Consider the following 26,623-nt stretch of genomic DNA (forward strand, 5'->3'; position numbering starts at 1 on the left):
TACTTGGGAATAATAATAATGTTATTATTTGTAGTCCACCCATCGGACTGAGTTGCCCCAGCCATTCTGGGCGGTTGAACAATGTGGCTTACTTCTGAGTAAGGATTGCACTGCCCGTTTCACATACTGCCATTTAAATATGTTATACCGCTTGCATTCGGCACATCGTAACATACGGCGTATGCTTAATGAACATGGGTCCAGCTGAGATCCAATTGCAATATGTACTGTGGAGGGGCAGGAGATCCTGGAAGGACTAGAGATCTCGTCAACTATTCGACTTCTTGCTCGTCCAAGTTGCCATTCCCAAGGGCTGGGATCTCCTTCTCCGGTAGTAACCCGTACTCATTTAAGAACGCCTCCACATCCACAGCAAAAAACTCCTCGCTGAACTGTTCGGTTACACTAATGAAATTGCTGACGAGCTCCCCGCCTTTGTACACGAGAAGCGTTGGGAGAACGTCGGTGGAGAAACGGTCTCCGGCCCCTGTGTTGGAAGCCTTGATCTTGCAGAATTTCACCGTGGAGTACTCGGCAGCAAGGCACGACAGGCTGCTGTCGAGTGCCTCGCAGCCCTTGATGCCATCTTCATAGATGTGGACAATGACTGTGGTGGTTTTTCGCTCCTTCTCGACGGCTTCCAGGAACTGCTCCCCGTTCTGCAGCTCCGAAAGGTAGCCATATTTCGGCCCAAAGCTCAGTCGCTGGTGCATGTCCTGCATACAACGCTTGCGGTACTTCCGTAGGCAGCTTTCGTCCTCCATGTCTTCATTAATTAGCTCGTACTCTTGCACGCTCATCTGGAAACATTTGGAAGAAGAAGTGGAATTATTATGGAATGGGTAAAAGGTAAAGGACCCCTGGACGGTTAAGTCCAGTCAAAGGCGACTATGGGGTTGCAACGCTCATCTTGCTTTCAGGACGAGGGAGCCGGCATTTCTGGGTCATGTGGCCAGCAGGACTAAACCGCTTTTTAAAAGTATTTTTTATTAAAGATTTTCTTGATTTACAAGGGTATGTGCAATGTCCCTCTCATATTTTTTTTCCATGTAACATTTTTACAAATCAGTTTCCTTTGTTGAGACATTAGGATCTGATGCAACAGAACACACTGACGGAAACCAGAGCGCACGGAAACGCTGTTTATCTCCCCACCGCAGCGGTACCTATTTATCTACTTGCGCTGGTGTGTTTTTGAACTGCTAGGTTGGCAGGAGCTGGGGCAGAGCAACGGGAGCTCACCCCTTCACAGGGATTTGAACCACCAACCTTCTGATCGGCAAGGCCAAGAAGTTCAGTGGTTTAGACCACAGCGCCACCTGTGTCCCTTATTACGGAATACAGTGGTTTACTCAACAAACATTGCTCCATGGAACCTCATGGAACAAGAGGAGAAAATTTTAAGAATAGGGGAGGAGCACTTGGGTGCCATTTCTTGAACCTTCAATGATATTTTTTTTTTAAAGTTGTATCTATGATCATCCTCTTTGTGTGGATGAAACTTCCCTCCTGATGCAAACAGCGGCTTCCAAGCGACTTCTATTGCATCTTGCTCTCATAACCAAGAATACAGTTGAATACTAACGCAACAGTCCTAACCCCACTTACCAGCAAATTCAATAGGATTTACATCTAAGTAAAACTCCGAGACTAGAGGGAGGAGAAGGTGCAAGAAGACTGGAAGAAATTTAAAGTATATTTGAAACAACATGAAAAGTTGGATATTTGAAATTGAAATCAGTGGACATTATAGGCGATAGCATCAAAATGTTAGTTTAAAATTAGGATATAAGAAGATAAATTGTGATTTTTTTGTATGTTTTGCATTTTCGTTAAGAATAAGGCAATAGATATAAGATGATAGCTAAGGATTAATATTAGTTGTAAAAGTAGAGTCAAAGTAGTTATAAAGTTACTACAGTATATTTGAAATGAACGCAGAAGAGAGGACGTGAGGAAGTCCCCCCCCCCAAGTAAGATTTTACATAAGATTAAGATAGTTAAATTGGTGTTTTATTGTTTTAGATGTGCTTTATGTTTTGTATAAGTCTTTTTTGTTTTGTATTTTGTAGTTTCTATTTTGTATGTATTTTTTCAGTTTCTTTTTTTGTATTTTTTCTAAATACCAATAAATTCTTTATATATAAAAAAAGGATTTACATCTAAGTAGGCACGGTTATGATTTTGCTGTAAATAAGCACATTAATAAAGGAATTTGGGCAGGCCAATAAATACAGAACCCTTAGGACACAGAGATGGATAAATTGCCAAAGCCATGCTTGCAACTGTGGATATATATTTTTGCAACTCTTGTTGAGTTATGGCAGTATGAATACCCTCGAGGAAACAATTTGTTTTCTCTTGAGTGACATTAATGCCAATGTAACACACAAAGCAGCTTTTTTTCTTTTTCTTTTGCTCTAGTAGCAAAATCAGAAAGAGAGAACTAGATTAAATTGCTGTAAACTGCCGTGGCGATAAAGAGATTGGCTTCTTAGGTATTCCTGACATGATGTAGGGTTCAGAATTTTAAACTCTCGCATTGCTGTATCGATCTGTTGCAGTATGTATTTGTCCACAACAATAAAATAGAGTGGATTGAACATATGAGAAAGTCTATATGAACTCGCTTGTCTTTCCAGCATGGGTTACCTTTGTGAATACTTCAGCACGGGAAGACTACACACACACGATTTAAAACACTATGACATCACTTTAGGCAGTCATGGCTTCCCCCAAAGAATTCTGGGAGCTGAGGATACTGAGAGACTTTACAAGACCCCCTATTTCCTCCTAGGGCTACAACTCTCTGAGTTCTCTGTGGAGAGGAATGGATTGTTAAGCCACTCTGGAAATTGTAGCTCTGGGCAGTGGCAAAGCTGCATGCTCTGGCACCGGGGGTGGAGAGCAGGTGGGGGCGTGGCTGGTGCGCATCCCGGGGGCATGGCGCATGTCCTGGGGGCATGGCGTGCTGCCCACAGGGGCGTGGCCCCCGGCTGCAGTGGGGGGGTGCAGGGCACGTGACTGAGGGGGCGCCCGTGATGCTACCCCCTCCCTGATGGTGCCGGGGGTGGTGCGCTCCCCTGCCCCCTGTTCCTCCACCAGTGGCTCTGGGAGGGTCTCTGCCACTTCTCCCAGACCGGTCAAGTTGTTCGGATGCCTGATTATCGTCTTCCAAAGCAACTACTCTATTCCAAACTTAAAAATGGAAAGCGTAATGCTGGTAGTCAACAAAAGAGGTTTTAAAGACTCTCTCAAGGCAAATCTAAAAAAAAAAAAAGTACTATAAACACTGACAACTGGGAAACACTGGCCTGTGAGCGCTCCAACTGGAGAACAGCCTTTACCAAAGGTGTCGTGGGCTTTGAAGGCGCTTAAACTCAGGACGAAAGGGAGAAACGTGCTAAGAGGAAGGCACACTTGGCAAACCCTCACGGTGATCAACTCCCGCCCGGAAACCAATGTCCCCACTGTAGACGGACGTGTGGATCCAGAATTGGCTTCCACAGTCACTTACAAATTCACTGTTAAGACCGTGTTTATGGAAGACAATCTTACTCGGCTACGAGGGATTGCCAAAGAGAAGAGAAAGAGAGAAGGCAATCCTCCCAATGCAAGGGGGAATCCTGGCTGGACCAGAATTTTCTCTTCCGTGGAGGATCTTTATGTGTGTATAACAGCACAACCACTCTTCTCATGAATGCTGGAAATGCAGGTGGTAGCATGCCTGCTCAGTGCATTGATGGCATTTTCTGATTCTCCACCCCATGGAATTGCTTCAATTGTGTATCTCCACCCCACTCTCTTACCTTGCGACTGAATCTCTCCCTGGTGTCTTTATCGTCCCTACTTTGAGAGCGATAGGGTGAAGACATCTGTCTGATGAGAATCTCTTTCTTGCTTTCAGGAAGGGATTTCCTGTCTTTACTTTCCAGTTTAAACTTTCTCCAGTCGTTGATCACCCCTTTAGGCCCTAGGAGAAGAAGAGGTGGTTGTTACTTAATTTTCTTCTAGGGCAGTACTGGCCAAACTCGGCCCACCAGCTGTTTTGGGACTACAACTCCCATCCTCCCTAGCTAACAGGACCGGCAGTCAAGGGATGATGGGAATTGTAGTCCCAAAACAGCTGGAGGACCAAGTTTGGCCATCACTGTTCTAGGGGTTTGCCAGCTGCCTCGACGTTCAGAACAACGAGTCAAGGGCTGGAGCTGGAGCTTACTAAAGGCAAGAATACAAAATGCACAATGCTCAACGTTTTATTTATTCAAAAAATGCATTTAATACAGTACAACTGCTTCAAATATATGGTACAATAGAACAAACAGTTGATGGGGGGGGGGAATGCATGGCCATCCATCTATCATAATATAACTTTAACATTCTTTTCTTTTCAAGCAATATTTTCAGTAGTCTGAAAGAAGCCAGAAAGGAAAAGCTATCATGACAACCCTTTGATGACAAAGCTCTGTGGATGTCCCATAAAAAGGTAAAGGGACCCCTGACCATTAGGTCCAGTTGTGTCCGACTCTGGGGTTGCGGCGCTCATCTCGCGTTACTGGCCGAGGGAGATGGCGTACAGCTTCTGGGTCATGTGGCCAGCATGACTAAGCCGCTTCTGGTGAACCAGAGCAGCGCACAGAAACGCTGTTTACCTTCCCGCTGGAGCGGTACCTATTTATCTACTTACACTTTGATGTGCTTTCAAACTGCTAGGTGGGCAGGAGCTGGGACCAAGCAACAGGAGCTCACCCCATCGCGGGGATTCGAACTGCCAACCTTCTGATCAGCAAGCCCTAGGCTCTGTGGTTTAACCCACAGCGCCACCCGCATCCCTTGTGGATGTCCCATAAAGACTGCTTATTGTATTTCCGGCAGTGGCAGTTGTGGCCTGGCATAATGGGAGCTAGGAGGGGTAGGGAGGCTCTGCCACACCACTGCTGGTGGCATCTTCTATCTCACTTGGTTGCTAGGACTTCAGGGACTTCCCACCTTGGTTTTTAATTTAAAGTGCCCAATAAGGGCCATTCTAAAGGGGTGTTGGAGACAGACCTGAGGGAACCTGTTTCTACTTGGGTCATGTATTTCAGCTGCACAGTCAGCAACGGTTGTCTCACCTGCCCAGCACTCTCGTTGCATTCTCCGAGGGAAAGTGAGCAATGTTTGCACAACCTTGCTGTGGAATTACTCAGTTACTGTATTCAGGGCCAGGGAAGAATTTGCCTGCAGACAGATTGGGCCCGTCTAGGGGCTTTTGCCTACCTCATAGCAATTGTCACAACGTTTGGCAGAAAAGGCATTGGGTTGGATCGTTAGTCAAAACTGGAAACAAAGGTTTAGTGTACTATGGTAAAGGGCTCCTGGAGGAAAGTTTTGTTGTAAGAACTAGGCTAATCTATGGTTTCCCTGTCATTATTGCTACCTTCATGCTCCTGAACCCTGGTGACCCTGGGATCACTGCTCATTGACCTGCAAACTCCAAGAGAACAATGGCTATTATACAGGAAGGTTCTAATATGGAAGCAATCTTAGTAAATAAAAAAAAGGATCTACTATGGGCTAGGTACCAGAGTCTGCCTGTGTTTGATGGTTCATTGTGAAGCCTGCTGAATATATGTGAGAGAATTGGTCTCCCTCCTCACCTTCCCACCATCCCAGTATGTGAACATGAAAGCCCTAAGTATCTCAGCTCCTTCACAGAAGGAAATCTGTGAGGAAAGAATGGAGATGGAAGAACATGGGGAGTTCCATCCTCAGGAATGAAAGGAAGACAGATCCAACTCCACATTTCAGCAGAAGGAGAAGACTGGGCATACTTTTAGTTTGAGCCAAACGCTCCATCCCCAAGCTCCTTGGCAATAGAGAGAGGTTGAGATTGCTCAGATCCCATCCTATCCCAAATCAACTGCAGGGGCAGGGAGGGGAAGAATTTTGGCTTGGGCCAAGTGCTGTGAAGGATGTGCTTTGAATAAACCAAACTACAGTGGTACCTCGGTTTTTGAACGTAATACCGTTCCGGAAGACCGTTCGAGTTCTGAAATGTTCGAAAACTGAAAACTCAATAGCCGACAGCTAGGCCTCAGGATCTTACACTCAGCAGAAGCCATGTGGCATGTTCAACTTCCAAGGCGTGTTCAAAAACAGAAGCATTTACTTCTGGGTTTACGGCGTTCAAAAACTGAAATGTTTGTCAATGGAGACATTCGAAAACCGAGGTACCACTGTACCTGCCATAGCAGGCGAAGAATGAAGGCATTCTGCTGTGGAGATATTCCATAGAAAGGTGACCTCCACTTGCAGAATACAGTGGTACCTCGACTTACGACGATAATGCGTTCTGAACGCACCCTCGTAGGTCGAAATTTTTGTAAGTCAAAAGGCACCATCTCTGAAGGGAAAAAAAATCCGTGAGTCAAGAAAACCGAATTAAGAAACTCGTAAGTCGAGGTATCGTGCCGTCGCTTTCCCTTCGTAAGTTGAAAAATTCGGAAGTGGCGGCCATTTTTTTTCTTCCAGAACTCATTCGGAAGTCGAAAACGTTGTAAGTCGAGGAGCTCATAAGTCGAGGTACCACTGTATATTAAACTTTCTGACCCCACTAATCTACCATTGATAAAGTCCTTCTCTTCCTCTGTCGAGTTCCTCAATGACGGGTCTTTGGTGCTTGATTTTTAGCAATAGTTGGGATGATAGGCCTACTTTCTTCAGATTTACCTCATTCACATGTAGAGTGATGTCTACCAGTGTCCCTTACAATTCCCCAAAGCCTGAATACTTACTTAATAATGGGTCGTAATCCATACAATATGTTTTTGTTGTTGTTACTATGGATACATAGTACAAGAGATACATAAGGGGCATTAGCCCACGAGTAACAAGGCTTTCTTACCTGTATGTATAGCTTCCGGTGCTTCAAGTTCCTCTTCCAAACTAAGCTCTTTTTGCCCTTCCATTGCCGTGATTGGATTGACTGACACTAACAGGATCAAGGAAGAAAACAATAAACAGACGGGCAGATGAGCTACATGCTTCCAGTTAACATGTACTTTTATGTTGTTGCAGCTTTATAATTATTGCTCTCCTTGTGAAATCATAATGAATAAGTCTCCCATTAACATTCTCATAAAGTAAAAAAAGAACACCGTATCCAGGTTTTTAAAGGGGTTATTAAAAGGAAGTCTAGACTAGAAGCTTGCTACAGACAATGTAGAATGTGATTAAAGGCCGCAGCGTTCTCCCTGTGATGCGCCGTCATTTACTACAGATATTCCATGCTTTTCTGATCTATTATTATATATACCAGGGTCAGCAAACCTTTTCAGCAGGGGGCCAGTCCACTGTCCCTCAGACCTTGTGGGGGGGCCAGACTATATTTTGAAAAAAATATATGGATGAATTCCTATGCCCCACAAATAACCCAGAGATGCATTTTAAATAAAAGCACACATTCTACTCATGTAAAAACACCAGGCAGGGCCCGCAAATAAGCCAGAGATGCATTTTAAATAAAAGGACACATTCTACTCATGTAAAAACATGCTGATTCCCGGACTGTCCGTGGGCCGGATTTAGAAGGTGATTGGGTTGTATCTGGCCCCCGGGCCTTCGTTTGGGGACCCCTGATATATACATACTCATCAACTTGCCATCCAGGAAAGAATGAAGTTGAGTTTGGACATAGTCACACCTAGCCTCTCAGTTAAATATGTATTTGTCTACATTTTTCTTCACTGAAAGTTGTTTGGAGACCTTTGGGGTGACAAGCAGCTGATAAGTTCAAGAAACAAACCATGTATTGATGCATTTCAACCCTGAGTTGACCACATACGATGTATACACCTCCAGGAACCACAGCTTTCCATGTTTTTTTTTTTTAAAAGAAATGTTTGGATGACCTACAGACATTGCATTCAGCCCGCAGTGACAAAGTAGGGGACCTGTCGTTTTCCATGACAGTACTCAAACGTTTTATCCGTTGCCTTGTGGGACGTCTTTGGGAGAAGTAAAGGCTAAGGAGTAAATTCTACAAAAATCCGGACTGGAGTCCCTAAGACACTTGGATGCTGGCTTGAATGCCTCCTTCCAGCAACTCCTGCAGCCAAGCTAGTGCCAAATGTATCGCTCTGCTTTCCCTCGGACCGCATCAGCGAGGCCTAGAGGACCTCCGTACATTCCGCCCAGGCTTGCGCCACAGAGAGGTTACTTCCGTGCTTCTAACACAGCAAAAAACAACACAGGAGGCAGCAATTATGAGTTACTGGTCTCTGCAGCCACAGCTGGTGCTGTGATTCTCAAACTCTTGGACCTCACCCCCCGCAGGGGCACTCTGTTGTTTCTCGAGACAGATAGATGGCAACAAGAAGAACTTGGTCCTTTGATTTGATACGCAGCCAATATCTTGGCCCTGTAAATGATTGGGGGCCAACCTAAGTCTTCAAAAATTAAAATTAAAAAGGAGATTTTCAAAACAAGGAACTGGACCTCCTAGGTACAGTGGTACCTCGCAAGACGAATGCCTCGCACAACGAAAAACTCGCTAGACGAAAGGGTTTTGCAATTTTTTTAGGTGACTCACAAGACGAATTTTTCTATGGGCGTGCTTCGCAAGACGAAAATTTCAATGCATTCCTATGGGAATCCGTGCTTCGCAAGACGAATTTTTCGCAATACGAAACGACTCGCGGAACGAATTAATTTCATCGTGCGAGGCACCACTGTATGTATGTGTTGGACCACACCCAACCTGAATTTACTGAAAAGTCCCTTTGGCTTCAAAAAGCATATTACTATCGAAAAGTATGTTATTTTAGAGGGTCCTAGTGAATTAGCCTCAAGCTGTGAATGCAAATTCAGACCTCCCCATCACTCTCTACCCTCGGCAGAGATGGAAGAGTCATTTCACATCGGGAGCCACCTTGGCAACTTGCTTCTTTATTCCTTCCAAGGAATTTTAGTTTAAAGGAGAAGGAAGGAAGCATTCAGGTACTCTTTTAGATGGTGTTGCGTGGCGGGAATTTCAATAAGAAATGGGGGGGGGACAAACACCATAGAGGCTCTGTCCCCCTACCCCTTTTCTTCTAAAACAAGAATCTTATCAACTTGGAATGAACAGACCTACCCTGTTTGGAAGCACCCTTGTTTCTGTGCCATTGAGTTAAAAACACCACAGCTCCTTGGGGGCCAGCTAGACTGAACAAGGCCACCACTTTAGTTTAATCACATCTTCCTCGCACAAATATAAAGCACTAGAGGGGATGCAGTTTCTCCACCACATGGTGCCCACCTGTGAGCGAGGAATAATTTTATTTCTGCATTTTGTCACTTCAGGCAATCTTTCCACCAACCCACTCTGCAGGCGGTTATGAATCCTACTTTACGAAGATATTACTCTGTTGGAAGGGCTGCCTGATCGAAGTCCAAGAAATAAACACCAGTCAGGAGAACAAGGCCCTCAAACTGCCCAGCTACACCACTTAGTAAAGGTAAAGGACCCCTGGATGGTTAAGTCCAGTCAAAGGCGACTATGGGGTTGTGGCGCTCATCTCACTTTCAGGCTGAGGGAGCTGGCGTTTGTCTGCAGACAGCTTTCCGGGTCATGTGGCCAGCAGGACTAAACCACTTCTGGCGCAATGGAACACTATGACGGAAACCAGAGAGCACAGAAATGCTGTTTACATTCCCGCCGCAGTGGTACCTCTTTATCTACTTGCACTGCTGTGCTTTCGAACTGCTAGGTTGGCAGGAGCTGGGACAGAGCAATGGGAGCACACCCCGTCGTGGGGGTTCAAACCGCCAACCTTCCGATTGGCAAGCCCAAGAGGCTCAGTGTTTTAGACCACGGTGCCACCTGCCTGCCATGGAGAGCAGCCCAAACAGGTGCATAGGTCTCATGGTCACAGCCTGCCCCATTACGGGAAAATACTACGTTTCTCTTTAAATTACAGTAATTATTTCTAAATTTGCACCTTTAGGTATAAGTCAGCATATGCAAATTTTATAGAAATCTGTGTCCTCTTGTTTGGTGAGGTGTGAGTAACCGCTCCATCACCAGGCCAGCTCATAGCTGGTGCTAGAGGAGGAGGAGGAGAAGGAGAAGAAGAAGAAGAAGAAGAAGAAGAAGAAGAAGAAGAAGAAGAAGAAGAAGAAGAAGAAGAGGAGGAGGAGGAGGAGGAGGAGGAGGAGGAGGAGGAGGAGGAGTTTGGTTTGATACCCCGCTTTATCACTACCCTAGGGAGTCCCAAAGTGGCTAACATTCTCCTTTCACTTCCTCCCCCACAACAAACACTCTGTGAGGTGAGTGGGGCTGAGAGACTTCAGAGAAGTGTGACTAGCCCAAGGTCACCCAGCAGCTGCAAGTGGAGGAGCGGAGACGTGAATCCGGTTCACCAGATTACGAGTCTACCACTCTTATCCACTACACCACACTGGCTCTGGTGTGGACTAAGGGGGAAGACATCTCAAGTGATGGTGACTGGGAAAGTAGGCTTGTGTGTGTGTAAGAGAGTTCACTCCCCTGCCACATGTTTGTGCCTCCCCTGTTTTATGAGCTAGCAGGGCAGACATATGAACAGCAAGCCCTGCGACCCCAGTAGCTTTCAGTTTGATAAACCAAATAAATGTGTTTAGGTTTAACATGAAGTGCCAAAGAAGTTTGCAGACAGTTAACGAGTGGTTTTAGAGACTTTCTGGTGTGTGGTTCTGAACGTGAGGAAATATGGGCAATATTGCTACATTTAAAATTAGAAATTAATTTGATTTGGGTTTTGTTCCGTTTGGCCTCCAGGTGTACCCCCAGGAAGCAAAACTGCAGTGGCAGGTATGAACAGGAACGATTGGCTAGCATCAAAAGAGGAACATATCTTGACTACACAGCAAAGCTTTAAAATTAATTACAGAAATACATATTTACTACTTCCTTGAACTTTGGAAGGCCTGAGGGACTACAGGGCACCAGAGTGAAGCAAGGAAATGGGGCATAGCTGAGGGATGGAGCAGCTAAATTGTCTGTAAAATATCTCAGCTTCAGTCTCTGGCATCTACAAGTGGAGCTGGGAAAGAATCTTCTTGCTTGAAGAAACACTGGGTTGAAGCTAGACAGTACACAGCCGGGATAGCCAAACATGGTGCCCTTCAGATGTTGTTTGACTACAACTCCCATCAGCCCCAGCCAGCATGGCCAATGCTCTGGGATGTCCAATGACATTGGGAGTTGTAGTCCAGCAATGTCTGGAGGCTACTCCTGTTACGGGGGATATATGGCTGCTACCAGCCCAGGCTTCCTCAACCTCAGCCCTCCAGATGTTTTGGGACTACAACTGCCATCATCCCTAGCTAACAGGACCAGTGGTCAGGGATGATGGGAGTTGTAGTCCCAAAACATCTGGAGGGCCGAGTTTGCCTATGCCTGTACTAGCCTAAATCTCTGTCCAAGATCTCCCGATTTACCATTTCCGAGGGTTTTTTAAACTGGATTTTCTGCAGGATAATATGGGGAAATAATATGGGGCTTTATACTTTATCGTTTATACTTTAAACTGCATCGTTTTCTTACAGAGAAAACACTTGGATGTTGACAAACACACACTCCCCTCCCGGAAAAGCACATGAAATTTATAGCACATGCTCCTTACAGCAGCATTTCCCCTCCTTTGACAATATTTGGTAAGGGTAATAGTCTGCATGCATATACAGCAAAATGCTTACATATATGATGGTTACATGTGGCAATCTACACATGCACTGAAATATAATGGGGAAAATATGTCTCTTCCCCCCACCCCAATATTTTTTTTACACAAGAAGACACGGCCTCCAACATTTCTCCAATGAAAATAGGGGCATCCTGTTCCATACCCTCCAACATTTCTCTGATGAAAATAGGGACATCCTATTCCATACCCTCCAACATTTCTCTGATAAAAATAGGGACATCCTATTCCATACCCTCCAACATTTCTCTGATGAAAATAGGGACATCCTATTCCATACACTCCAACATTTCTCTGATGAAAATAGGGACGTCTTAAGGAAAAGCAGGACATTCCGGGATCAAATCAGAAACTGGGACGGCTTTTGTAAATCTGGGACTCTCCCTGGAAAACAGGGACACCTGGAGGGTCTGTGACACATTCACCCAAAACCATTTTAGTTTTTTTTTTAGCTTTGTGGTTACTATATTTAGGCTATTCACTCAGCCTAAATATAGGGAACTGGGAACCAGCTTAATCACCCTAAAAGCGCACAAGACAGTGATAACTGTAAGGTCACCATCTATTTTCCAACTGTCGAGGTCTAGACCTTGCAAAAAATAAATTAAAAAAAAATCACATTCAACTTTATTCCAGCACACTTGGCACCAATTCCCCATTTGGGGTTGCATGGCCCATGCACTGAAAACCATGTGTCTGTTCTGTAGTGGCCTATTATCTCTGAAACCGTTGCAAGTTGTGTTGGCATAAAAAAACCACACCAGATTAAAACAGGTCATACGATGGGAAGAAGATAAGTCAACCTGGGCTGGCTGACGCAGGACACTGTCAGCCTCACTTTAGTTCGCTGGGGTTGATGAGAGGGTTAGTGGATTTACTCAATCTATCCTCTTTAGCAGAGTTAATGCAGTTCCTTCTTTGGAATGATGGAAACATTTTAAATGCACTCAGGTCAAAATTTCACTCGACATTAAAAGTTATGTGAACTCTGCCAACAAAGTCGAAAGTGATTATTTTGGCATTAGTGGCAGCAAGAACAACAACATTGAACCTCCGTTTTCTGCAGCTTGGCAATATTAACCAGCTTCTTATCCCAGTTACCATTGTCTCTCTCCCACCATTTTAACATGTCAGGCAAATAGGTGTCCCGTTAATTTAGTTTAGTGTTGTTTAAACTCGTCAGAACTCTTGGAAGCATATCGACGAATGAGTTTAATGGGTAGAATCATAGAATCATAGAATCCTAGAGTTGGAAGAGACCACAAGGGCCATCCAGTCCAACCCCCTGCCAAGCAGGAAACACCATCAAAGCATTCCTGACAGATGGCTGTCAAGCCTCTGCTTAAAGATCTCCAAAGAAGGAGACTCCACCACACTCCTTGGTAGCAAATTCCACTGTCGAACAGCTCTCACTGTCAGGAAGTTCTTCCTAATGTTTAGGTGGAATCTTCTTTCTTGTACTTTGAATCCATTGCCCCGTGTCCGCTTCTCTGGAGCAGCAGAAAACAACCTTTCTCCCTCCTTTATATGACATCCTTTGATATATTTGAACATGGCTATCATATCACCCCTTAACCTTCTCTTCTCCAGGCGAAACATACCCAGCTCCCTAAGCCGTTCCTCATAAGGCATCGTTTCCAGGCCTTTGACCATTTTGGTAATGGTAGAGGCTCTTCCATGAAAGAAATTCTAAGTCTAATTCTAAGACTATTTATGTATGCAACCACAGCTGCGTGGATGTTATTGGCCCAAAGATGGAAAGAAGATAAAGTCCCTACCAGAGAAGAATGGCAGATCAAATTGATGGATTTTGCCAAAATGGCGAAAATGACCGGAAGAATCAGAAACCAGGAAGATTTTTAATAAGGAATGGGGGAAATTTATAACTTATCTTAAAAACCATTGTACACAGTTAAAATCTTTAGTAGGATTGGAATAACACTTGTAGTTTAATGGTGAATTTTGGACACAATGGAGAAGTAAAAGATTTGGATTATTATAAAAGATGCAGCAGGAAATCATTAACAATAGGACCCACAAAGGGAAGGAAGGAAGTCCAAGAGATTCTTTGGGATCTTGTTTCTATGTTGTATGTTGGGTATGTGACTGTAAAATTTTAATGTGAAAAACCACATATGTACAGTATGTACAGTATGTATGTATGTATGTATGTATGTATGTATGTATGTTCTCAGTTGCACTGCAAACCAGTAAAAATAATAATTCTAAGTCTTCGCCTACAACATGCAACCAGTTGGGATGTCAATGCAGGCCAACTCTCAGCTTACACAGCACAATTGCAAACTGACCTGGCTAATATTTCATGTGAACTGAGTGTGTACTCAGAACAAATCCCAGAATCCTCAGCAACATGCAAGCATTCTGCTGGAGATTTTCAGGGTTGGTTCTCTCAAAAGATCGGCATATGTGGAAAGGGTTTACTGAGAGTAGGAAGCTTGAAAGTCAATGAATTAGTTGCATGTGCATCAAAATATTTTTGATGTCTGTCCCTGGAGACTTTTGAACAAAGTAAGATGGTTCTAATAATGGAACTAATAATTGTTGTCACATTAGATCTCATCGGACTCTCAAAGAGGGAGCAGCAAATATGCATGAGGAATGCTCGGTATTGTGGCATCAGGCTCCAACTCTAACCTACAGAGGTTCATTAAAATATTGGCATCATTTCTAAATATATATTGGGTTAGAATTTAGGGAATGGTGAATCTATCAATTTCCATTTTTCTCAGTTTCTCAGTATTAAGTTCAGCTGTCCACATTTTCCACATCAGATTGTCTTTTTTTTTTTTTTAAGTCGTCATGAAAACCCACCGACATTTTAGTGGTCATTTCCCCTAATATAAACATTTGTGTGAATTTTTCGTAATATACACATATCCTCATAGCAATGCACCCTAATATAATGGTTTTTGTATGCTATTGTAGTTATTATTTGCATTTTAATGCACACTTTACCCTGGTATGTGTATTTTTGTACTTATTACAGTGGACCCTCTGGATACAAATTTAATTCGTTCCGGGGTCCATTCGCACCCCGAAAAATCCGTATTCAGAGGCGCAGCTTCTGCACCCGTGCGCCGCGCGATAGAGTGCTTCTGCGCATGTGTAAGCAGCAAAACCCGGGAAAATACTTCCAGGTTTGCCGTTTTCGCAACCCAAAGTTTACTGTACTGGGTCTACTGTACTGGAGAATGGCCCTGTAAAATTTGGAGAAGTGGGAATATCGGAGGGTGCCTGTATTTCAGTTCTCATATTGTTTCAGAAAATGGGAATCAGGCAGGTTTGTTTTTAAATGCAAACTGAGTTTAATTCCATCCTGCCCCCCCCCCCCGAAAATCCCTAGGCTAAATGGAGATATTCCATAAGTGGAATTCGACTCACACAAAGGCAGTTCCCAGTATTGATTCCCTGCTCCCTCTGCCAACCCCTGTACCCACAAAAATCCGCTCTAGAGAATCAGGGCACCTTGCAAAACAGCATAGGAGTTGATATGAAGGGGTGCAGTAGAGGGAAGGCAGATAGAAAGTGGTAGGCAATTTTCATCTATTAGCAGATGCTCTTATGGATCAAGTACCGTGATGTGCACAGAAGGATACTGCTGTTTCCATCTCTTGGGCCTTTTTCAGATTTACTGATAAACCATGATTTATCATTATGAGGATGTGCCTAGCCCCACATACTCTCCCTCACTTCTGGCATATCTGGGGGGAGGATATTTGAAGGTTCGATGAACCACAGCGTCTCTTGTTGCTATGTTTGAACCCGGACAAACTATGGATAGTCTTAATTATGGTTAGCAGAAACAAACCATGAATTATGAAGCTGGCTTGATTAAGCCAACTCTAGTTAAGATTACTGGCAGATAATAATAATAATAATAATAATAATAATAATAATAATAATAATAATAATATGTTGGAAGCAGTCCAGATGGGTGGAGTAACAACAACAACAACAACAACAACAACAACAACAACAACAACAGTTTATACCCTGCTCATCTGGCTGGGTTTCCCCAGCCACTCTGGGCGGTTTTCAACAGAATATTAAAAACACGATAAAACATCAAATATTAAAAACTTCCCTAAAGAGGGCTGCCTTCAGGTGTCTTCTAAAAGTTGTGTAGTTCTTTATTTCCTTGACATCTGATGGGATGGCATTCCACAGGGCGGGCGCCACCACTGAGAAGGCCCTCTGCCTGGTTCCCTGTAACCTCACCTCGCAGTGAGGGAACTGCCAGAAGGCCTTCTCGGTAGTGGCACCTGCCCTGTGGAATGCCCTCCCTTCAGATATCAAGGAAATAAACAACTAATTTACTTTTAGAAGACATCTGAAGGCAGCCCTCTTTAGGGAGGTTTTTCATGTTTGAAGTTTTATTCTGTTTTTAATGTTCTGTTGAAAACCGCCCATCACTTCACACCTGTTCACACTGAGCCGCATTTACCATTTTACCACCCATTCACTCAGTTTGGAAAGGTCCTTTTGGAACTCTTCACAATCTGTTTTTGGCTTTAACAGCCATGACGAATTTATTATCATCAGCAAATGTGGCCATCTCACTGCCCACTTCTAGCTATCAGCGTTTCCCAAACTTGGATCTCCAGCTGTTTTTGGACTGCAACTCCCATCATCCGTAGCCAACAGGATCAGTGGTCAGGGATGATGGGAACTGCAGTCCCAAAACAGCTGAAGGCCCAAGTTTGGGAAACCCTGCTCTAGATCATTTGTGAAGAAGTTAAAAACTTACAGGTCCAAATACCGCTCCTTGGGGGACTCCACTTTCTACATCCCTCTATCAGGAGACCTGCCCATTGATTCCTCCTCTCTGCTTCCTGCTTCTTTACTAGTTCCTGATGCACAGGAGAACCTCTCCTCTTACCCCATGACTGCTAAAATACTCAGGAGCCTTACCATGTCAAAAGCTTTTTCAAAGTCTTAGGTACACTATGTTAACCTCTATCTATTGTTGCTGTTGTTGGCATTTGTCTGTCTCGGGAGACGATGGAAGAATGTGCCTTCCTGGGTAAAGTCAAACCATTGTAGAGTTACAGCACCTGCTGTGGCTGTAGAGACCAACAAGGGAGAGACATGTTTTATTGCAGGTGGGGCAGATGAAGGCGTCCAGATTTGCTTGTTGAAACTACTGAAGAACCTTAATAAGTATGTAAGACAGGATTTGCCCTCGCAGAAGCCAGGCTGGTTCTGCTTCAGCAAGGTGTGTTCTTCTATCTGCTTGGTTATTTTATCTTTAACAATAATTTTCCCAGGACAGGAGCGAAAGCTTCTAATCTGCTCCTTGTGATGATACCCAAAGAGAGGATGGGAGAGAGAAGAAACACAGGAGCCCTGACGCACAGACACATGACAATTAACTATTACTAACCTGCTACTTTTTACAGTAAGGTTCAGTTTTTATAAATGTTTCCAAATGTCAGTTAAATTAGCATTATCAGCATCACACCTCCAGTAAATATTAGGAAACTTAATACATTTTGCTGTGTATAAATAAGTTCTCTTTGACATTAAGACAGATTGAAGCATAGTGTTCTGTTTGTCTGCTTATGTGCAGAAAAATGGCATGGAAACGTTAAGGTTTCCATGAAATATATTCCTCTGCATTTAAATCTACCAAAACTTTTTTTTTTTAGACAAATCTTTGGCTTTTGATTATTCTTTAATAACCTGTTTAAAATGGACAGCACCCTATTTTCCCTTGAATTATGCAAAACCTTATCATTATAAACTCATTCGGTTGAAAGTCATGGGAAAAAAACACAGAACCTTTTATTTTACAGCGAAACAACTTTTTTATATATGAGATCACCAAATGCCCATGTCTTTAAATAATGCATTCTTAGTTAAGCTTTTCTGGCCCAAAATGGAAAAAAAAAGTTGCATGTTATAGGACCAATTTTACTGTTGAATAGTAACAAAGACGAAAAGGTGAGAGCATAAGAAAAAGTAATATGTAAAAGAAAGAAAGAAAGAAAGAAAGAAAGAAAGAAAGAAAATAAAGTGAAGAAGCTTTAAACAGACTTTAAAAGTCATGCAGTATCATTAAAAAATGAATAATAGATCATAGTAACTATTGGAATCCAGAATATTTATCCTAATTCCTCACTTTTGTGATTCTATGCCTTTGAAAATCTGTGTTAGTATTTCTCCTCTCAATTTCTTTTTTTCTCTTTTTGTTTCAGTTTTCCTTTTGTTTTCTCTTGCGATTTCATGTATCAACAAGGATGGAACAAGCGTACTCACATTACGCCAGATCCAAAGATACACTGCCGCTATGCCCGCAGACCAGCCACTGAATCCAATGTGTGCCCAGCCTACAAAGGGGGTAAGGAAACAAACATAAAATAATTGTGATTATTTTTTATAAATGGTTGAAAAACAACAGCTAAACACGCTCCTGGCATCTTCAATACTCACCAAGCAGGGACTGTGCAGTCAGTGCAACCCATAGAGGGTGGTAAACAATGTATTCACAATGGTTGTGGCATGCCCCCAGCACATCTTCACACATCCCATCAAAGAGGACCCCACAGCCAGGGGCGTATGAAGTGGGGGGCAGAGGGGGTGGTCTGCCCCGGGTGCCACTCGGGGGGGTTGACAAGATGGCCCCCGTCTACTCCCAGCTGTAGAGCGGCTGAGGGCATGTGCAATCCGAATGGGCGCCGCTCGCGCACCATCTCTACGGGCTGCCACTCTCGTGTGCCGTCCATACGGGCTGCCGCACATCTGCAGTCCATAAAGGATGCTCCGCCCCTCAGCATCCGGCCCCGAGTTCCAGAGAGGGTTCAGCCCCAGTAGCCCAGACAGCAAAACTCCCAGTGCTTCCAGTACCTAGACATCCCTGAGAACTCTACAGGCAGGGCATCATTTGGAGTTCTCTCTGTATGTTAATGTTTAACCTAGCTGTGAGTTTTCAATAAAAGCAGCCCCTGAGAATGCCTCGGTGTTGGACTTCCCTTTCATCCATCCTGTTCATCGCGTCAGTTAATTTCCCACAATCAACAATATCTAATATTAGTTTTAATATCTAATATTTCACAACAACATCTGTCACAGACATACACTGGCAGCAAAAACCTCCAGTGGCTTGCCGCTGTGGTCTCAATATGCTAACCCCCCACTCCCCCTAGCTCAACGGCGATTTGCCTTAAAAACCTGTCCATTGAATATTAATTTAATGCCATGCCTGGTTTGCCATCACTGCTCCCATTTTTAGCTTAGATAAAACTTTCCCAGTGTATTTCCAAGGTTGTCCATCCTTAGGGTCCCCCCCCCAGGGTTCTGTCTCTATGTCGCTCTTTAACTGACATGCATCAAAGTTCAGCACATGGACACTAGGGCATGTGTTGAGCACTCTGCCATTTCCCACAGTGTAGCTGCTGATATATACCAGTAATTATAGCCCCACCCCAAAGAACAAATACTGTCTTGGCTTTTAAATCAGTTTAGGACAGATTATTGCAAAATAAGGGAGTACAGAACAACAGAGCCTTCAACAATGCCATACCCTCCAGCATTTTCCAGATGAAAATAGAGACATCCTATTCAATACGGACAAAGGTCCGTATAGTTAAAGCTATGGTTTTCCCAGTAGTAATGTACGGAAGTGAGAGCTGGACCATCAAGAAGGCTGATCGCCGAAGAATTGATGCTTTTGAATTATGGTGCTAGAGGTGACTCTTGAGAGTCCCATGGACTGCAAGAAGATCAAACCTATCCATTCTCAAGGAAATCGGCCCTGAGTGCTCACTAGAAGGACAGATCCTGAAGTTGAGGCTCCAGTACTTTGGCCACCTCATGAGAAGAGAAGACTCCCTGGAAAAGACCCTGATGTTGGGAAAGATGGAGGGCACAAGGAGAAGGGGACGACAGAGGATGAGATGGTTGGACAGTGTTCTCGAAGCTACTAACATGAGTTTGGCCAAACTGCGGGAGGCAGTGAAGGATAGGCGTGCCTGGCGTGCTCTGGTCCATGGGGTCATGAAGAGTCGGACACGACTGAACGACTGAACAACAACAACAATTCAATAATAATAATAATAATGATAATACCCGACCCATCTGACTGGGTTGCCCCAGCCACTCTGGGCAGCTTCCAACATACAGTATATAAAAAATAATGAAACAGTAAACAGTAAAAAAAAAAAGCTTTCCTATAAAGGGCTGCCTGCAGATGTCTTCTAAAGGTTGCATAGTTACTTATCTCCTCAGCTCGGGGGGTCGCCTGACTCCATACCCTCCAAGATTTCTCAGATGAAAATAGGGACGCCTTAAGGAAAAGCGGGACATTCCTGGGTCAAATCATAAACTGGGGTGGCTTTTGTAAACGCCAAGACTTTCCCTGGAAAATAGGGACACTTGGAGGGTCTGCAGTGCCTCATAATGGTGGTCTGGGCTCCAGAATCTTGGCTGTAATAAAAAGCCACTATTTGCACCAGTGAAATGCTGAAGGGAAGGCATGTGGCAAAATGAGTAGCAGGCAGAGATGGGCAGGACCGGTGCTAGGGTTTCTTGCGCCCTAGGCAGACCACCTTCTGGCGCCCCCCGCCCCTCAACAAAGCCTGCTTTAGCGGGAGGTGGGGGTGGTGGAGAGGCAAGCAGCAGTTTCTCCTGCTCACCCGTCCCGCGTCCCGCCCCCCCAAAGCCTGCTTTAGCGGGAGGTGGGGGTGGTGGAGAGGCAAGCAGCAGTTTCTCCTGCTTTAGCGGGAGCTGGGGGGTGGTGTAGGGGGCAAGCAGCACCTCTCCGCTACAGCGGAGAAGCTGCTGCTAGCCCGCCCCGCCCCCCTGCCCAAGCCTGGCCAGCGCCCCCTCCATTTTGGCGCACTAGGCAATTGCCTAGTTCGCCTTAATGGACGCGCCGGCACTGGAGATGGGGATGATATCTTGGGCCAACTCATTGTCCCGCAGCCTCAGTGTTTTTGCAAGCTTTGCAAGGGAGAAAGTGGCAGAGACCAGCCCAGCTTGCTCCCTCTTGAATGCGCTTGTTCCTTACTGGTGCCTAAGCTGTTGTCCTTGAAGGGAGAACAGAACTGCAACACATATTTGTTTCTTGTTGTTTTTACCCAAGACGAGCCGTCCGGGGTGTTCCACTTACAAAGAAAGGTGCGGTTTCTCTGCCTCCCCCATCCCTTGCTCTGGTTTATGTTTATTTTTAAAAGCTGAGGGTTAAAAAAAAAAAGTAAAACGAGCCAATTAATATTTAAAACTGCTTTGGGCTTTCACCAACCAAATGGAAAACCACGAGGCTTAAATTCTCCGCTCAAGGACATTGGTTTCTTTTTTAATTAATTCTAAATTTAATCCTGCTTTCTAAATTTAGTCGTGAGAAAGACACAAGAATAGCCCCAGAGGGCATGGGTTAAATTAGGTCTTACGGAATCACCTGATAATGCAGTTTTGAACACCTTGTGGGCAGGTAAAGGAGTGTAGTTAACATTCCAAGATGGCTTAAAAAAATAATAATAATTAGGTAATTCCTCGACAGAAAAGTAGGGTGCCTAATTATCTTACGTTGATAAGTAGGGAATAGTGAATGCCATTTTAATATTTTCTGAATTCATTTTAATAATGGTTTTTATACACCGCATCCAAACGTTGCAGTAATGAGTCAGTGGCTCATGTGCTTTTGGCTTGCAATCTTTATAAAGATTTGAGGAGTGAGGTTATTACTCCTCTACTATTGTCCGTGACGGGTCGCTCAACCATTGCTACTGTGTCCTTTTTTTTTAGCAGATCAAGATGATCAGGTGACAGAAAAAACTGCAAGGTGGGGGCAATTAGAAGAAGATCTATTATTGGATTATTGATGTAACCCCCCCAAAATGTATTTTCTATAGTTAAGTTTTTACCTCTGTCTTCAGTACATTCTATTTTGTTTTATTGCTATGCAAATAATTAAAAAGAAAACGTTGGGATTATTCCAGGATCTGGAAATGTAGATCCCAAAGGCAATTTCTAGGAGCCACACATTTTGTATTTGGGATTTTGAACATCTACAATCTTTTGCACCTGAGACCAGGTGAGAAAGAGAAGTTCCCGTTCTATTTTTTTTTTTTTTGCCAAAGTTCCCCAGTTATTCTCCAAAGAGACGCCAAGTTAGATTTTCAGACATTAGTCATGTTCCCTTTCTCGATGATGGTAATGTACTCTCTGCTGTATTGGATCGCAAGCAACTCAAGTCATTTCGCTGGAAGACAGGTACAAAAATTATCAGAGTTGAAAGTGGTCTTAGATATTGTTGTCTATGTTTGCACACTCCTCCCATCCCTGTTTGTATTTTTTTTCCCTGAGGATTTAAAACCTACAAATCCCGCTTGTGCAGAAAAGACAGTGGAACAGAAGAAACTCACCGGGAAATGCTTGTAGCATACAGTCTTATATATGTTACAGTGAATATATACGATTTAGCATAGTTCTATGCTCTCAAATGTTTGCAAGGGACTGGATTCACTGGCAGGATTTGAATAAACTCTCGCAATTCATTTGAGTAGCAGATGTTTCAGAGAAATGATAAGGGATTTTATTTTTGTGTAGGAAAAAGCAGGATACAATAAATAAAACTAAGTAACTCAGCAGAGGCGGAGTTGAGGGAAGTGCAGAGGAGGGGAGGGAGAATAATTGGAACTAACATGATGAATGAGATTTGTATCATTATTTGTTATAAAATTCAATAAATTTTAAAATAAATACGTTTGCGAGAACGTTTTTGTAATCAATAAAACTCTTTGCTGCTTCACCAGTTTTGTTCGGGTTTTATTTTGAGGGTCTCTGACCCACTCCTAACATCAAACAAAAGCTGTCAATACCTGACAAACTTTGTCCAACAACAATGATTTATTTCCCCAGTTTTTGGACGTACACCAGTGAATAATGTCAGTCGTACTGAGGTAACAACATGCACCAAATTTGTCTGGGAATTTTGATATCCAGCAAATCTCAGACAGCTACTGATACCTACATCTCTCTGGATGCAAATTCCAAAAGAAAAAAAAAACCAACAAAACTGAATTGGAGATTAAAGGCTTTATAATTAGCGAGAAGCAAATGTATGAGCCCCATGCACTTAAATTCTAGGGTTAAGCTGTCATTGACCTAACTGGGGCAGAATCAGGTTCCTCATCTGAGGCAAGTTCTTTAATTACTGTGTATAGCAGAGGACCATCTGCTGCCTTTGGTAGCTGTTGCTTGTGGCTTTGTAACAATCCAAGAAATGTAGCAGCGCCGACCTAACAAACCAGGCCACAGTGAACAAAGATTTATAGCAATAAAAGCATAAAAGCATCTCAGACTTTTATAATTGCAATGCAATTTTATATCAGGGGCTCAGCAGATCAAAAATCGTGCAAACATTTCAACAGTGATCAGTACCTGATTCTGCCCCATTCTGGAGAATTTATTTAATTTAATTTAACACAAGGAAGACCTGTTGCACAAGTAAGTCTTCAACCACATTTTAATGGACCCAATCCCGTCGGTGAGAACCTAGGAGACCGGGGTTCGAATCCCCATTCAGCCATGGCGCTCACTGCATTACTTTTGGCCACTCTCAGTCTCTCAGCCTGAATATAGTGCTTTTTTTCGTGGGGGGGGGATGCAGGGGTACGCATATCCCCCAAAACATTTTGTGGATCTTTGTAGTTTTGTCTGTTTACTGTATTTCTTTTTCCCGATTTGAACTATAAAATGATGGTTTTCTCGAGTCAAAATGAGAGTACCCCCAAACATCTTTTTAGGGGAAAAAAGAAAGCACTGCCTAAATCTATTCACAGGGGGGCTGTGAGTATAGTGGGGAGGGGGGGGAACCAGGAAGAAACGTGAAATGTGCATGTAATTTTAAATCTAATGGGAAATATGTTTAGTGATCTATTTCATACTAACTGGGTAGAGCTTAGGAAGAACCTAATTCATGGGTAGGAAAACTAAGGCCCGGGGGCCGGATCTGGCCCAATCGCCTTCTCAATCCAGCACGCACCCGGTCCGGGAATCAGTGTGTTTTTACATGATTAGAATGTGTCCTTTTATTTAAAATGCATCTCTGGGTTATTTGCGGGGCCGGCCTGGTGTTTTTACATGAGTATAATTTGTGCTTTTATTTAAAATGCATCTCTGGGTTATTTGTGGGGCCTGCCTGGTGTTTTTACATGAGTATAATTTGTGCTTTTATTTAAAATGCATCTCTGGGTTATTTGCGGGGCCTGCCTGGTATTTTTACATGAGTAGAATGTGTCCTTTTATTTAAAATGCATCTCTGGGTTATTTGCGGGGCATAGGAATTCGTTCATTCCCCCCCCCCCAAAAAATAGTCCAGCCCCACACAAGGTCTGAGGGACAGTGGACCGGTCCCTTACTGAAAAAGTTTGCTGATTCTGACCTAATAGATTGGGACAGAAGCAGGAGGAGACATGATGAGAGAAAGGAAAAGCCAGGCAGAATTTTGTGGGTCAGAGGTGAAACCAGGGTAGAATCTGCGAACACAGACATATCCTGAATCACAGAACAGTGCAGTTGGAACAGTTGGAAGGGAATCCCAACTTGATTTGTGACACATATTTTGTCGCCGCCCATTTTGTACAAACATTTGAAAACATTTTCCAAAGATGTATTTAACTTGGTGGGAAAGATGCCAAGCCTGATTTTAATCAACAAAATACAGTCTTGATGTCTCTAACCCTTTAGTAACTTCTGCAACCTCGGCAACAATCCTGAACACACTTACTAGGGCATAATCCGCTCTGAATATTATTAATATAATTTATTAAATTTGTACGCCGCCCTTCAGCTTTAGATGTCAGGGCAGTTTACAGCATAGAAATACAAGATACAGTGGTGCCCCGCTAGATGAATGCCTCGCAAGACGAAAAACTCGCTAGATGAAGGCATTCGTCTAGCGGAAGGCTGCCCTGCAAGACAAATTTGTCTATGGGGCTGCCTCACAAGACGAATATTTTTCATCTTCTTTTTTTTTGTCTAGCGAAAGCGCGGCTGTCATTGCCGCTTCGCTAGACGAAAAACCCGCTAGACGAAAATTTTCGCAGAACGAATTATTTTCGTCTAGCGGGGCACCACTGTAAAACACAGACTTGTAAAAGAGTATTGGGAAACGATCCATAATGAACTGGGAAAAAAATGTTTAAAAGTACCTCCCCCCAAAAAAACCAGAGTCCTTTTTGTTGGGAATCATTCAGATGGAAATTCCCAGGTGTCAAAAATGGTTATTTATGCATGCCACTAATGCGGTCCATGTTTTGTTAGCCCCAAAATGGAAAATGAGCGAGGTCCCAACCAAAGAAGAACGGCAACTTAAGTTGATGGAATATGTTCAGCTTGCAGACTTAACATATGGAATAAGAGAACAAGAAGGACGTACGTTTAAAGAAGATTGGAAAATGTTTATTGAATATATGGGGGGAAATTGTGTACACTTGAAAACGCTGGCAGCATTAGGATAAATTCAACAGTGTAAATAAGTTTTGGTGGATGTAATAATGGAATACTGAATGGTTTAGTTTATGTAAAATGTGCAGGGATTTATGGTATGCAGAATGAACCATGGAAAGAGAAGAAGGGAAGTCGTTGATATTGTAAGGATGTTTAAATGAGTATTTAAAGTCATAAAACAAAATTTTATTTATCTGTCTATCTATCTATCTATCTATCTATCTATCTATCTATCTATCTATCTATTACAAGATAAAACACAAAATATATAAGAAAAACAAGAGCTAACCAAACCAATAACCCCCTCCCCCCTCCCACAAACACATTAAAAGAGACATGGGATGTTAGTCAGCCAAAAGCCTGGTTGAAGGGGAACGTTTTTGCCTGGCACCTAAAGATGTATAATGAAGGTGCCAGCCAAACCTCCCTGGGAAGACCATTCCACAGATGGGGAGCCACTGCAGAGAAGGCCCCGTTCTCGTGTTGCCACCCTCCGGACCTCTTGTGGAGGAGGCACACAAAAATGGGCCTCAGAGGATGATCACAGAGTCCGGGTAGGTTCCTATGGAAAGTGGTGGTCCTTGAGGTTACCTTTGGAGTCACTTCCGATGTTAACACACAATGGATTCAATGGTCAATTGGTAAACTTGGCGTTCCAGGTGCACTTGCTAAGAATTTGCTTTCACTGAAAACTCTTACCGTCTTTTCAGTAATCCAACTTCCAAGTCAATGTGTTTTGTCAACATGGATGGTAGGCGTTTGTGTGGGATGTGGCAACCAAGCTTCCTTTTTAGCAACTGGATTTCCTACCCTACATCTTTCATCCTATGCAAACGCAATCAAAAACATCCACAGCTTGCTCCTAGTAGAAAGACTCATCAACCTCAAATTTTATAAGTTTTGGGAATAAATGGTAAAAAAAGTAAAAGGAGCAGTCCAGTCAAAGGCGACTATGGGGTTGCGCACTCATTTCGCTTCCAGGCTGAGGGAGCCGGCGTTTGTCCGCAGACAGCTTTCCGGGTCATGTGGCCAGCAGGACTAAATGCTTCTGGTGCAACGGGACACCATGATGGAAACCAGAGCGCATGGAAATGCAGTTTACCTCCCTGCCACAACCGTACCTATTCATCTACTTGCACTGGCGTGCTTTCGAACTGCTAGGTTGGCAGGAGCTGGGACAGAGCTCACGCCGTCGCGGGGATTCAAACCGCCAACCTTCCGATCGGCAAGCCCAAGAGGCTCCGTGGTTTAGACCACCCTGGGCGCAACAATAAGTTCTCCTCCTCCCCTTCTTAAAACACTTTCTAAAGACTATGTAGATTGCCAGAAGTGTACAGTGCAAGTGAATTAAAAACAACATAAAGGAATCTACCTTGTCAGCTCAGGTGCTCGGCTCCAGGTTCCCCCTGTGTAACCACCAACGTCCTTGATTGGTTGACGCCCAG

General features: G+C 43.6%; 1 protein-coding gene across 1 annotated transcript; it reads right to left on the reverse strand.

Annotated features, from left to right (window-relative positions):
• Window positions 1-173: 173 nt before the first annotated feature.
• On the reverse strand, window positions 174-26,623 carry PDC (phosducin). The gene is made up of 5 exons (XM_033151003.1): window positions 26,551-26,623; window positions 17,985-18,055; window positions 6,887-6,973; window positions 3,810-3,973; window positions 174-800 (listed from the first exon to the last, which is right to left on the reverse strand). Exons 3-5 carry the CDS (start codon window positions 6,948-6,950, stop codon window positions 273-275), a joined length of 756 nt encoding a protein of 251 aa, XP_033006894.1. The 5' UTR covers window positions 6,951-6,973; window positions 17,985-18,055; window positions 26,551-26,623; the 3' UTR covers window positions 174-272.

Source organism: Lacerta agilis, chromosome 6, assembly GCF_009819535.1.
Source record: "Lacerta agilis isolate rLacAgi1 chromosome 6, rLacAgi1.pri, whole genome shotgun sequence".
In the NCBI taxonomy this organism is placed as follows: Eukaryota; Metazoa; Chordata; class Lepidosauria; order Squamata; family Lacertidae; genus Lacerta; species Lacerta agilis.